At 44.8% G+C, this 14,278-nt stretch overlaps 1 protein-coding gene across 1 annotated transcript in view; it reads left to right on the forward strand.

Annotated features, from left to right (window-relative positions):
- Positions 1–1,842: 1,842 nt before the first annotated feature.
- The window catches only part of LOC135474022 (CD109 antigen-like), a 79,597-nt gene continuing 67,161 nt past the window's right edge, over positions 1,843–14,278 (forward strand). The window contains exons 1-7 of the mRNA XM_064754003.1: positions 1,843–1,937; positions 2,606–2,792; positions 3,668–3,821; positions 6,353–6,423; positions 7,555–7,680; positions 7,928–7,967; positions 8,585–8,669. Coding sequence (XP_064610073.1) covers positions 1,852–1,937; positions 2,606–2,792; positions 3,668–3,821; positions 6,353–6,423; positions 7,555–7,680; positions 7,928–7,967; positions 8,585–8,669 — 749 coding nt within the window. The 5' untranslated portion in view covers positions 1,843–1,851. The remainder of the gene's footprint in view (positions 1,938–2,605; positions 2,793–3,667; positions 3,822–6,352; positions 6,424–7,554; positions 7,681–7,927; positions 7,968–8,584; positions 8,670–14,278) is intronic.

Raw genomic sequence — 14,278 nt, forward strand, 5'->3', positions numbered from 1 at the left:
TCCACACGTCTTCTGTTCTATACAATATTACATACAAGTGCCATGAGTTGTCACAGGTATGCTGATTAAAAGTGTATGGGAATTTTTCCTTGATTTGATTTCATTTGAAAGATTGATGTTCAACGTCGCGTTCAAAAATAGACTCACTGACTATTATGCTGAATGTGACACAATATTGTGTTATATTAATAGAATTAATATTCTGTCATCACTAAGACAACAAACTTTCTTTTAAGTTTAACTGATTAAGTCTTTTAGTGTCAGACATGCGTGGATGCACACGAAACCGGTAATACTCAAAACTGGAGTATGATTTGCAGATGTACTCCAAACCGGTAATAATCAGGATTGGAATAAGACGTGCAGATGCACTCCAAACCGGTAATACTCAAGATTGGAATTTAGTCATCTGAGATAACATTCACCCAGCTTTAAGTGCCTAGCTAACATGTCATTTGAATTAATTTCCTCCATAATCTTATTTATATCGATTCAATATGGTTAGGGTTCTTCAGCTCATAATGATTTCGTAGTGATGCACTCTCAGATTTCGGTCATCAGTGACTGGATCCTCAGTGGTAGGTCCTCTTTCAGGCCTTCTCCATGTTCATCTACTAACGCTTCATTTTGCATGAATCAAAGATAATCTGAAACATGTAATACCTACATGTAAAATACTTACTTATTTTAACACCAGCTAACCCAACCGTTAAGACTTTTTACGGTCGCAACTTAATGGAGGAGTCAGTGAAGCGTGTTGTTGAGCAGCATGCACCCGTTTCCTTCAGGTGGCGTTGTCTTTTAGGCCTATAGTTCCTAAGTTAAATGTTTATTTCAACATTTCAGTAATCTAAAGAGTTAATATAAGCACCAATGTTTCATAAATGTATGGAAAGAGCAATAAAGTAATTTGACTAGAGTGTGTTGTTGTCACTTCCATAAACATTCACAGGGTTGCTCATACCGGCATGTAAGTTGCGCTTGTAAATATAACGTGATCGCCTCGAGTCAAAATAAGAACACCAAAGCTACAGACTTTCTCTCTAAACTCTCTAATCTTTCCGATTCCAGTCGGTACAGTATACTTCAAAATGGATATAATTTATTGGGATATTATCTCATGTGTAATTCTAGCAATAGTTTGTTGTAAACTCGGTGTGTACACGACATCACGTCTAAGGTTAAAACATTTTGTCTAAACTTTATCAACCCAGATGCTTACTCCCAGCATAGACCTATATATTATGTATGCAAACGGTCCACATGAGAACGAGGCCAACGTTAACCACCTGGCTATCACCATTGTAAAGCTTATGTGTACTCCCATTCATACTTCACGCCCAATATCTTCACCTAATTTGTCAGCTTGTGAGTTCGAATCCTACTTAGGCTGTGGCTTCGTGTTGAAAAGTTAATGAGTGATGTAGATTGACAGACTGTACATATGAAAGAATCTGGGAACTTTACAAAAAGATACTATGTGGATATTTCATGCAAGAATTACAGAAAAACGTGGCAGTAATTTGCCCGTAAATAATGTAAGAATGTATGCAATGTGCAAGCTCATAAATAAATCTATAATTCGCTTGTTTTAATTTAATTACCAACGGATTTCCTAAGAAAATTACAATTTAAACTTGTTATTTCACAATACCAACGTTGAAGTTGAAGACGTAGGGAAGGTCATTTTGTCGAATGCTGGAGGTTATGGCATATATATAAATTGGTAGAATGAAAAGGGTTAACACAGTTGACGGAAGGATCCCTGATAACCACACATTTATTACACGATATAACAGATAAGCAGTGTGAGTTTCCTGACAGACGACGCTGCCATACCAATCCGCCATCATGGCCGTATTGAGGCTATGTTTCTTTCTGACCGTATTGAGGCTGTGTTTCTTTCTGGCCGTCCTTTCCTGTGCTGCAGCAAAAAAGTAAGTTTCCAGCTCGCTGCATGAAACACGAATGGGTATAGGAAACCCAAACGAAACTTTAAACTGAGTGGGCACACTTGATATATGGCAGTGGATATTAAGTTGTTTCATGTTCTCCGTTTCATGAAAACAAAAATCATCCTCCACAAGAACCATTCTACCGTTCGGCACATCAGTTCCAAATGAGTACAAACTGATAACTTCAAATCAGAATTAGTTTACCTTTTCTAGTTTGAAGCTATAAGTTACAATTTTCAACTTGTAAGTAAAGGTTTCTAATAGCTGTTTTTTACACCGAGTTTCCACGCAGTTCCCTTTTTTTACCGTGTGTTCACGTGGACAGGTAGTAATGGTTGCTGGGAGGTGGGATAATCCGTCTTGTCAGAGACGTGCTGTGCTAATGATGGATTTGACGCTAGTTTTAGCCAGATCCAAACACAGTCCCTTTAGTTTCAGCCAGATCCAAACACAGCGCCTTTCGTTTCAGCCAGATCCAAACACAGCGACTTTCGTTTCAGCCAGATCCAAACACTACGCCTTTCGTTTCAGCCAGACCCATATTCAACAACCTGAATATCCAGCCTTACACAACATATTCCACATATTTTTCGGCCCAAAACTACGCGTATTTTTGTCAAAAGTACATGCGTATGTAAATTTTATTTCAGCACTTATGTGGTTTTGGTTCCGAAGGTCATTCGCCCTGGTCTACCCCTTAACGTCAGTGTCAACGTTCTGCAGGCGTCAGGCGATGTCCACATCGAGGCTAAAGTGACATCAGACAACGGCGACGCCACAGTGGCTCATAGTTCTGCAATTGTCCGTAAGGGGGAGCCGTTAAACATCAAACTGGAGGTGTGTTCGGTTAATACTTGCTTTTTTTGCGAGATTCCAGGTTTCGGCCTAGGAACTTTATCACACAGAGAATTTATGAAGTAAGGCAAAATTTGACACGAGATTTAATTTTGAATCCTTTAAGTTATATGCTTCAATACGTGATGAATGTAAAGACACGTAACAACTTGAATTGTCTTTTGTTATTATACGATATATACCTATGCTATATATATATATATATATAGACACACACACACACACACACACACACACACACACACACACACACACACACACACATGTTTTAAAGGTCTGGACAGGTTAGGTACATCAGAGAAGAGGAACAACTAATGGCATATATAGCGCCGTGTTAACACATGTACGGGAAACACATATACATAGCTACATAGAGTACAGTTCAACTGAAGAGTAAAAGTCACAGCGGGTAAAAGAGTTAAAATTCACAGCTCAAATGTTTCCCATATAAAATAATTATCCAACATTTTAATAAAACGTATGTATTGGGGTAACTAGAGGTAAAACTTGTCTACATATATATATATATATATATATATAATGAATAGTATGTAATAATAATAATAATATCTTAGTTATATATTTTATTTATTTGATTGGTGTTTTCCGCCGTACTCAAGAATATTTCACTTATACGAAGGTGGCCAGCATTATGGTGGGAGGAAACCGGGCAGAGCCTGGGGGAAACCCACATAATATCTTATGTTATTGACTACAAGAATTTCGATATTTCACAGGATAAAGTTAAAATCGATGGTAACGGGTTACAAAAATTGGCAACTGCCTGAAATACCTTATTGTGGTTGTTGGTGGGACAGTGATTGATGATTATTTCTTTGTTTTAACACGACACACAGATTCCTCAAGGTCTCTCTGTCGGCCGTTATAAAGTGTCCGTACAGGGGTCGGGGGGTGCAAACTTCAGCAGCCAGGCGGCCATCAGCTACAAGCAGAAGAGTCTCTCTGTATTTGTACAGACAGATAAGGCCGTCTACAAACCCTCTCAGACAGGTGCGCACTTCGGCTATAGGTATAAGCATTGTAAAACTACTACAAGGAAATGTTTCATGTTAGTTTCATGACATGTTAGTGTATATACTTATTCTGTTCTGCTTGTTAATTCCACAAGGAATTTGGGGGTACATGTCTCATCATGAAGGTACATGTCTCATCATGAATGTGCATGCCTCATCATGAAGTTACATGTCTCATCATGAATGTGCATGTCTCATCATGAAGTTACATGTCTCATCATGAATGTACATGTCTCATCATAAAGGTACACGTCTCATCATAAAGGTATGTGTCTCATATATTACCATAAAGATACGTGTATTACCATGGGGGTACAAGGGTCGCCATGACGTACCATCGTTACAATGTTTGTACATGTGCCTGACTGAGCATGGAGGTACAAGTGTCGCCATGACGTACCATCATTACAATGTTTGTACATGTGCCTGACTGAGCGTGGAGGTACAAGTGTCGCCATGACGTACCATCATTACAATGTTTGTATATGTGCCTGATTGAGCATGGAGGTACAAGTGTCGCCATGAGGTACCATCATTACAATGTTTGTACATGTGCCTGACTGAGCGTGGAGGTACAAGTGTCGCCATGAGGTACCATCATTACAATGTTTGTACATGTGCCTGATTGAGCATGGAGGGTACAAGTGTCGCCATGAGGTACCATCATTACAATGCTTGTACATGTGCCTGACTGAGCGTGGAGGTACAAGTGTCGCCATGAGGTACCATCATTACAATGCTTGTACATGTGCCTGACTGAGCGTGGAGGTACAAGTGTCGCCATGAGGTACCATCATTACAATGTTTGTACATGTGCCTGTTTGAGCATGGCACGTACATGTGTTATCCCTAGTTAAGATTCTATCACAAATCAATAGCAAGGCAGATATGATACCACCATAACGTGTCCTGTGATCATAAACATTGCATCAAACTGTTATCACCGCTAATTTCTTCATAGCCCCATAAACAATTAGTGTCATATTGATAAATTAAATTGATTCGAACACACAATTAATACTAAAACTAAGGGAGCCCCTAGTTGTGCAGGCGACTGTAGAGAACATTCTCTCCTTGTGCAGGAGACTGTAGAGAACATTCTCTCCTTGTGCAGGCGACTGTAGAGAACATTCTCTCGTTGTGCAGGCGACTGTAGAGAACATTCTCTCGTTGTGCAGGCGACTGTAGAGAACGTTCTCTTGTTGTGCAGGAGACTGTAGAGAACATTCTCTCGTTGTGCAGGCGACTGTAGAGAACGTTCTCTCCTTGTGCAGGCGACTGTAGAGAACGTTCTCTCCTTGTGCAGGCGACTGTAGAGAACATTCTCTCGTTGTGCAGGCGACTGCAGAGAACATTCTCTCGTTGTGCAGGCGACTGTAGAGAACATTCTCTCGTGCAGGCGACTGTAGAGAACATTCTCTCGTTGTGCAGGTGATCGTAGAGGAGATTTTCCTATTGTACAAGCGGCTGTAGAGAAGACTCGCTCGTTCAACAAACGATTAAAGAGAAGAATCTTGTTGTACAAGCGATTGTAGAAAAGACTCTCTCGTTGTACAAGAGATTGTAGGGAAGACTCTCGTTGTACAAGCCACTGCAGAGAAGACTCTGTCGTTGTATAAACGATTGTAGAGAAGACTCGCTCGTTGTACAAGCGACTGAAGACAAGACTCGCTCGTTGTACAAGCCACTGTAGAGAAGACTCTCTCGTTGTACAAGTGACTAGAGAAGACTCTCTCGTTGCACAAGCGATTGTAGACAAGACTCTCTCGTTAAAGTTGCTGTACAGGAGAAGAGCTTGTTGAACAGACGACTGCGTATTTTACATAATTCCACACGTTTGACACATTTAACAGAAGTTGCTGTACAGGAGAAGAGCTTGTTGTACAGACGACTGCGTATTTTACATAATTCCACACGTTTGACACATTTAACAGAAGTTGCTGTACAGGAGAAGAGCTTTGCTATACAGACGACGGTGTAATTTGCTTAATTCCATACATTTTACAGATAGTATTAATTAACTGATACTGATTGGTACTTTTGCAGAAAAACTACTCTTGCAGAAACCAACTAGAAAACACACTTCAGTAAACCATAACTAAAATGCCTTAAAGCTAAACAGCTCAAATTTGTTAGTGATTTAAACAAACTGAATGATGACTCTATGGAATTGGTGCTGCACAGGCCATACTGTATAAGCCAAATCCTCCCAGGTATGATGTACAGTATATCCTGTATCTAACATAGTTGTAGTGTTCACCGGGGTGCTGGCTGACTAATCCCGGTAAAGCCTGATTCCATCTGCAGCCAAATCGGTCCCAGCCTCAGTTCAATTCTGACATATTAATCTGCGGGTTAAAATCAGAAGGTTGGCTATATACTTAACAAAGAGCGGTTATTTACTCCGATGGTTACCTAAGCTCTCTTAACAGTCAGTGTCAGTCATTCGTCAGAAGAGTCTCTGATATTCCATAATCAGACATCGCCGTACATTTCTATGTTTGTCAGTGCAATTCCGGGCCTTAGCCGTACACCCTGACCTCCGGCCTTACATCGGCTCCCTGGACATTGAGATGTTTGTGAGTATAGGCTACGCTTTACATAACTGTTGTACAAACACATAGATAATGTCGGCCAGGTGTTCATATCAGCAGAAACTGTTTTTTTTTTGGGAGGGTGGGGGTGGGGGGGGGGGGAACATTCATTGCAATATTTCAGCTTACTAATCACTACGATAAAGAGGATAGAGAGGACTGGTCATTATAGAGAGGACTGGTCATTTTAGGGAGCACTGGTCAGTATAGAGAGGACTGGTCAGTATAAAGAGGACTGGTCAGTATAGAGAGGACTGGCCATTATAGAGAGGACTGGTCAGTACAGAGAGGACTGGTCAGTATAGAGAGGCCTGGTCAGTAGAGATTGGACTGGTCAGAATAGAGAGAACTGGTCATTATAGAGAGGACTGGTCATTTTACGGAGCACTGGTCAGTATAGAGAGGACTGGTCAGTATAAAGAGGACTGGTCAGTATAGAGAGGACTGGCTATTATAGAGAGGACTGGTCAGTATAGAGAGGACTGGTCAGAATAGGGAGGCCTGGTCAATATAGAGAGGACTGGTCAGTAAAGATTGGACTGGTCAGTATAGAGAGGACTGGTCAGTATAGAGAGGACTGGTCAGTATAGAGAGGACTGGCCAGTATAGAGAGGACTGGTCAGTAGATAGACGACTGGTCAGTATAGAGAGGACTGGTCAGCATAGAGAGGACTGGTCAGAATAGAGAGGACTGATCAGTATAGAGAGGCCTGGTCAGTGTAGAGAGGAGTGGTCAGAATATAGAGGACTGGTCAGTATATAGAGAACTGGTCAGAATAGAGAGGCCTGGTCAGTAGAGATAGGACTGGCCATTATACAGAGGACTGGGCAGTAGAGAGAGGACTGGTCAGTATAGAGAGGCCTGGTCAGTAGAGATTGGGCAGGTCAGTGAAGAGAGGATTGGCCATTATAAAGAGGACTAGTCAGTATAGAGAGGACTGGTCAGAATAGAGAGGACTGGTCAGTATAGAGAGGTGATGTGCGAAGAAAGGCTTAATAGTGATAACTACACCGACACTTGGCGAACAAATCATTTGAGTTTTCATATAAATGCTGAGCACGTAATGAAGACAATTTAGAATAGTTCTTGCCATGTTCTGCTTATATGTCTTGCAGGATCCCAAAGGTAACAAGATCAAGCAATGGTTGAATGTGAAAGACACTAAAGGTGTGGTGGAAAACAAACTGGCTCTGTCTGAACAGCCTGTCCTGGGCGACTGGAAGATCAAAGTCACTGTCCAGGTAAAACCCTACTTGAACGACACAGATTTTCTGGCAAAAAATCAATTGTTGAAATTATTCATCCTAACAAAATCTGCTAATATGACTTTAATCCGCAGCTTCATTATACACAATATTATATTAAATCCGAGCTTTCGACATAGCATGGAACAGGAAAATGAAGATCTGGACATTTTTCATAGACAGCTCGAGTACCAAACATAATACTTAACTTAAATTATTTTTTTACTTCTATGATTCTTTCCAGGGCCAGACACAGGAGAAAGTGTTCACAGTGGATGAGTACGGTAAAAAAAAATATCTCGGATTCTCTATTTTATTAGAAAGGTTCGGAAGATCTCCTTAAAGTAAAACATGAATTGATCGATCTTCTTCGCAGACCCTGATGGATATCAGAACACTGGGCCAACGAGCAATATACCGCTTCTCTTCGTCGTCTTTCGTCTGTCTAACTTGTGCTAACGGTGGATTCTCATGTCGTCTGATATGTCGAAACTGTCTGTAGGGTAAAAAAATCTGTTGTAAATGTCAAGAAATGTAACCTGTCTGTGGTGTTGTTTGTTGCCACAGTAAAGCGTTTTTGACGAGATGAGGACCAGTAAATAAGCAAAGTATCTCCGAAGAAATTCAATTTGGCGATCTCAATATTTCAACTTTAAGTGAATCATCATAAGAACTTTGCCAAATGTGTCAATTCACTTGATACATTTCTGCTGGTGATGACTTAATTAAAGTTGAAATACTGAGATCGCCAAATTGAATTTCTTCGGAGATACTTTGCTTATTTATTAAGCTATTCAGTGGATCAGCGAGTTAGAGCCCATGTTTAGCAGATGTCGCCTTTCGTTCATCCATACAGGTACATTTTGCATTTATTTATTAATGTTACCCTCCTTTATCTCAGTTTTGCCGAAGTTTGAAGTAACCGTCAAGTTACCTTCCTATGCTTTGACCAGAGACAAGCGACTGTCAGGAACTGTAAAAGCCATGTGAGTTACTCCTTACGTTATATGGTGTGTTTTTAACCTCTTAGGAATTTTGTTATACAAAGTACATCGTAAGAATTGTATCACCTGGATCTTAATACATACTGAGTGTGTTTGCTGAAAAATATATCGTCATAATACATACTGTGTGTGTTTGCTGAAAAATATATCGTCATAATACATACAGTGTGTGTTTGCTAAAAAATATATCGTCTTAATACATACTGTGTGTGTTTGCTGAAAAATATATCGTCTTAATACATACTCTGTGTGTTTGCTGAAAAATATATCGTCATAATACATACTCTGTGTGTTTGCTGAAAAATATTTCGTCATAATACATACTGATTGTGTTTGCTGAAAAATATATCGTCTTAATAGATACTGTGTGTGTTTGCTAAAAATATATATCTTTTTAATATATACTGTGTGTGTTTGCTGAAAAATATATCGTCTTAATACATTCTGAGGTGTGTATGCAAAGATAGCACCAAAACCTTGAATAAGTTTTCATCTTGTGTTGACAATGGAACATTATAATAAAGGCTTGCGGAGTGGCCTAATTATATAGCGATTATGTGTGAACAGATATCAACTATCGCACTGTCCTCATCGCCCCACACGTTGTGTGTAACCAGATATCAACTATCGCACTGTCCTCGCCGCCTCACACGTTGTGTGTGACCAGATATCAACTATTGCACTGTCCTCACAGCCCCACACGATGTGAGTGACCAGATACCAACTATCGCACTGTCCTCACCGCCTCACACGTTGTGTGTAACCAGATATCAACTATCGTACTGTCCTCACCGCCCTACACGTTGTGTGTGACCAGATACCAACTATTGCACTGTCCTCGCCGCCTCACACGTTGTGTGTAACAAGATTCCAACTCTCGCACTGTCCTCGACGCCTCACACGTTGTGTGTGACCAGATACCAACTCTCACACTGTCCTCACCGCCTCACACGTTGTGTGTGACCAGATACCAACTCTCGCACTGTCCTCGCCGCCTCACACGTTGTGTGTAACCAGATACCAATTATTGCACTGTCCTCACCGCCTCACACGTTGTGTGTGTAACCAGATACCAACTCTTGCACTGTCCTCGCCGCCTCATACGTTGTGTGTTACGAGATACCAACTATCGCACTGTCCTCGCCGCCCCACACGTTGTGTGTGACCAGATACCAACTATCGCACTGTCCTCACCGCCTCACACGTTGTGTGTGACAAGATATCGACTATCGCACTGTCCTCACCGCCCCACACGATGTGTGTGACCAGATACCAACTATTGCACTGTCCTCACCGCCCCACACGATGTGAGTGACCAGACACCAACTATCGCACTGTCCTCGCCGCCTCACACGTTGTGTGTAACTAGATATCAACTATCGCACTGTCCTCACCGCCCCACGCGTTGTGTGTAACCAGATACCAGCTATCGCACTGTCCTCACCGCCTCACACGTTGTGTGTGACCAGATACCAACTATCGCACTGTCCTCGCCGTCTCACACGTTGTGTGTGACCAGATACCAACTATCGCACTGTCCTCGCCGCCTCACACGTTGTGTGTAACCAGATACCAACTATCGCACTGTCCTCACCGCCTCACACGTTGTGTGTGACCAGATACCAACTATCGCACTGTCCTCGCCGCCTCAAACGTTGTGTGTGACCAAATACCAACTATCGCACTGTCCTCGCCGCCTCACACGTTGTGTGTAACCAGATACCAACTATCGCACTGTACTCGCCGCCCCACACGATGTGTGTGACCAGATATTAACTATCGCACTGTCCTCACCACCCCACACGTTGTGTGTGACCAGTTATCAACTATCGCACTGTCCTCACCGCCCCACTCGATGTGTGTGACCAGATACCAACTATCGCACTGTCCTCGCCGCCTCACACGTTGTGTGTGACCAGATATCAGCTATCGCACTGTCCTCACCGCCCCACACGATGTGTGTGACCAGATATCAACTATTGCACTGTCCTCACCGCCCCACACGATGTGTGTGACCAGATACCAACTATCGCACTGTCCTCACCGCCCCACACGATGTGAGTGACCAGACACCAACTATCGCACTGTCCTCACCGCCTCACACGTTGTGTGTGACCACATACCAGCTATCGCACTGTCCTCGCTGCCTCACACGTTGTGTGTAACAAGATACCAACTCTCGCACTGTCCTCGACGCTTCACACGTTGTGTGTGACCAGATACCAACTCTCGCACTGTCCTCACCGCCTCACACGTTGTGTGTAACTACATGTAGATACCGACTATCGCACTGTCCTCACCGCCTCACACGTTGTGTGTGACCAGATACCAACTATCGCACTGTCCTCGCCGCCTCACACGTTGTGTGTGACCAGATACCACTCTCACACTGTCCTCACCGCCTCACACGTTGTGTGTAACCAGATACCAACTATCGCACTGTCCTCACCGCCTCACACGTTGTGTGTGACCAGATACCAACTATCGCACTGTCCTCGCCGCCTCACATGTTGTGTGTGACCAGATACCACTCTCACACTGTCCTCACCGCCTCACACGTTGTGTGTAACCAGATACCAACTATCGCACTGTCCTCACCGCCTCACACGTTGTGTGTGTGACCAGATACCAACTCTCGCACTGTCCTCGCCGCCTCACACGTTGGGTGTAACCAGATATAAACTATCGCACTGTCCTCACCGCCTCACACGTTGTGTGTAACAAGATATCAACTATCGCACTGTCCTCGTCGCCCCACACGTTGTGTGTGACCAGATACCAAATATCGCACTGTACTCGCCGCCTGAGCCGTTGTGTGTAACCAGATACCAACTATCGCACTGTCCTCACCGCCTCACACGTTGTGTGTGACCAGATATCAACTATCGCACTGTCCTCACCGCCCCACACGTTGTGTGTGACCAGATACCAACTATCGCACTGTACTCGCCGCCTGAGCCGTTGTGTGTAACCAGATACCAACTATCGCACTGTCCTCGCCACCTCACACGTTGTGTGTGACCAGATACCAATTATTGCACTGTCCTCGCCGCCTCACACGTTGTGTGTGACCACATACCAACTCTCGCACTGTCCTCGCCGCCTCACACGTTGTGTGTAACCAGATACCAACTATCGCACTGTCCTCACCGCCTCACACGTTGTGTGTGTAACCAGATACCAACTATCGCACTGTCCTCACCGCCTCACACGTTGTGTGTAACGAGATACCAACTATCGCACTGTCCTCGCCGCCCCACACGTTGTGTGTGACCAGATACCAACTATCGCACTGTCCTCACCGCCTCACACGTTGTGTGTGACCAGATATCGACTATCGCACTGTCCTCACCGCCCCACACGATGTGTGTGGCCAGATACCAACTATTGCACTGTCCTCACCGCCCCACACGATGTGAGTGACCAGACACCAATTATCGCACTGTCCTCGCTGCCTCACACGTTGTGTGTAACTAGATATCAACTATCGCACTGTCCTCACCGCCCCACGCGTTGTGTGTAACCAGATACCAACTATCGCACTGTCCTCACCGCCTCACACGTTGTGTGTGACCAGATACCAACTATCGCACTGTCCTCGCCGTCTCACACGTTGTGTGTGACCACATACCAACTATCGCACTGTCCTCGCCGCCTCACACGTTGTGTGTAACCAGATACCAACTATCGCACTGTCCTCACCGCCTCACACGTTGTGTGTGACCAGATACCAGCTATTGCACTGTCCACGCCGCCTCACACGTTGTGTGTGACCAAATACCAACTATCGCACTGTCCTCGCCGCCTCACACGTTGTGTGTGATCAGATACCAACTATCGCACTGTACTCGCCGCCCCACACGATGTGTGTGACCAGATATTAACTATCGCACTGTCCTCACCGCCTCACACGTTGTGTGTGACCAGTTATCAAGTATCGCACTGTCCTCACCGCCCCACTCGATGTGTGTGAACAGATACCAACTATCGCAATGTCCTCGCCGCCTCACACGTTGTGTGTGACCAGATATCAGCTATCGCACTGTCCTCACCGCCCCACACGATGTGTGTGACCAGATATCAACTATTGCACTGTCCTCACCGCCCCACACGATGTGTGTGACCAGATACCAACTATCGCACTGTCCTCACCGCCCCACACGATGTGAGTGACCACACACCAACTATCGCACTGTCCTCGCCGCCTCACACGTTGTGTGTGACCAGATACCAGCTATCGCACTGTCCTCGCCGCCTCACACGTTGTGTGTAACAAGATACCAACTCTCGCAATGTCCTCGACGCCTCACACGTTGTGTGTGACCAGATACCAACTCTCGCACTGTCCTCACCGCCTCACACGTTGTGTGTAACCAGATACCAACTATTGCATTGTCCTCGCCGCCTCACACGTTGTGTGTGTAACCAGATACCAACTCTCGCACTGTCCTCGCCGCCTTACACGTTGTGTGTAACGAGATACCAACTATCGCACTGTCCTCGCCGCCCCACACGTTGTGTGTGACCAGATACCAACTATTGCACTGTCCTCACCGCCTCATACGTTGTGTGTGACCAGATATCGACTAACGCACTGTCCTCACCGCCCCACACGATGTGTGTGACCAGATACCAACTATTGCACTGTCCTCACCGCCCCACACGATGTGAGTGACCAGACACCAACTATTGCACTGTCCTCGCTGCCTCACACGTTGTGTTTAACTAGATATCAACTATCGCACTGTCCTCACCGCCCCACTCGTTGTGTGTAACCAGATACCAGCTATGGCACTGTCCTCACCGCCTCACACGTTGTGTGTGACCAGATACCAACTATCGCACTGTCCTCGCCGTCTCACACGTTGTGTGTGACCACATACCAACTATCGCACTGTCCTCGCCGCCCCACACGTTGTGTGTAACCAGATACCAACTATTGCACTGTCCTCACCGCCTCACACGTTGTGTGTGACCAGATACCAACTCTCGCACTGTCCTCGCCGCCTCACACGTTGTGTGTGACCAAATACGAACTATCGCACTGTCCTCGCCGCCTCACACGTTGTGTGTGACCAGATACCAACTATCGCACTGTCCTCGCCGCCCCACACGATGTGTGTGACCAGATATTAACTATCACACTGTCCTCACCGCCCCACACGTTGTGTGTGACCAGTTATCAACTATCGCACTGTCCTCACCGCCCCACTCGATGTGTGTGACCAGATACCAACTATCGCACTGTCGTCGCCGCCCCACACGATGTGTGTGACCAGATATTAACTATCGCACTGTCCTCACCGCCCCACACGTTGTGTGTGACCAGATATCAGCTATCGCACTGTCCTCACCGCCCCACACGATGTGTGTGACCAGATATCAACTATTGCACTGTCCTCACCGCCCCACACGATGTGTGTGACCAGATACCAACTATCGCACTGTCCTTACCGCCCCACACGATGTGAGTGACCACACACCAACTATCGCACTGTCCTCGCCGCCTTACACGTTGTGTGTGACCAGATACCAGCTATCGCACTGTCCTCGCCGCCTCACACGTTGTGTGTAACAAGATACCAACTCTC

This window comes from Liolophura sinensis, chromosome 8, assembly GCF_032854445.1.
Source record: "Liolophura sinensis isolate JHLJ2023 chromosome 8, CUHK_Ljap_v2, whole genome shotgun sequence".
In the NCBI taxonomy this organism is placed as follows: domain Eukaryota; kingdom Metazoa; phylum Mollusca; class Polyplacophora; order Chitonida; family Chitonidae; genus Liolophura; species Liolophura sinensis.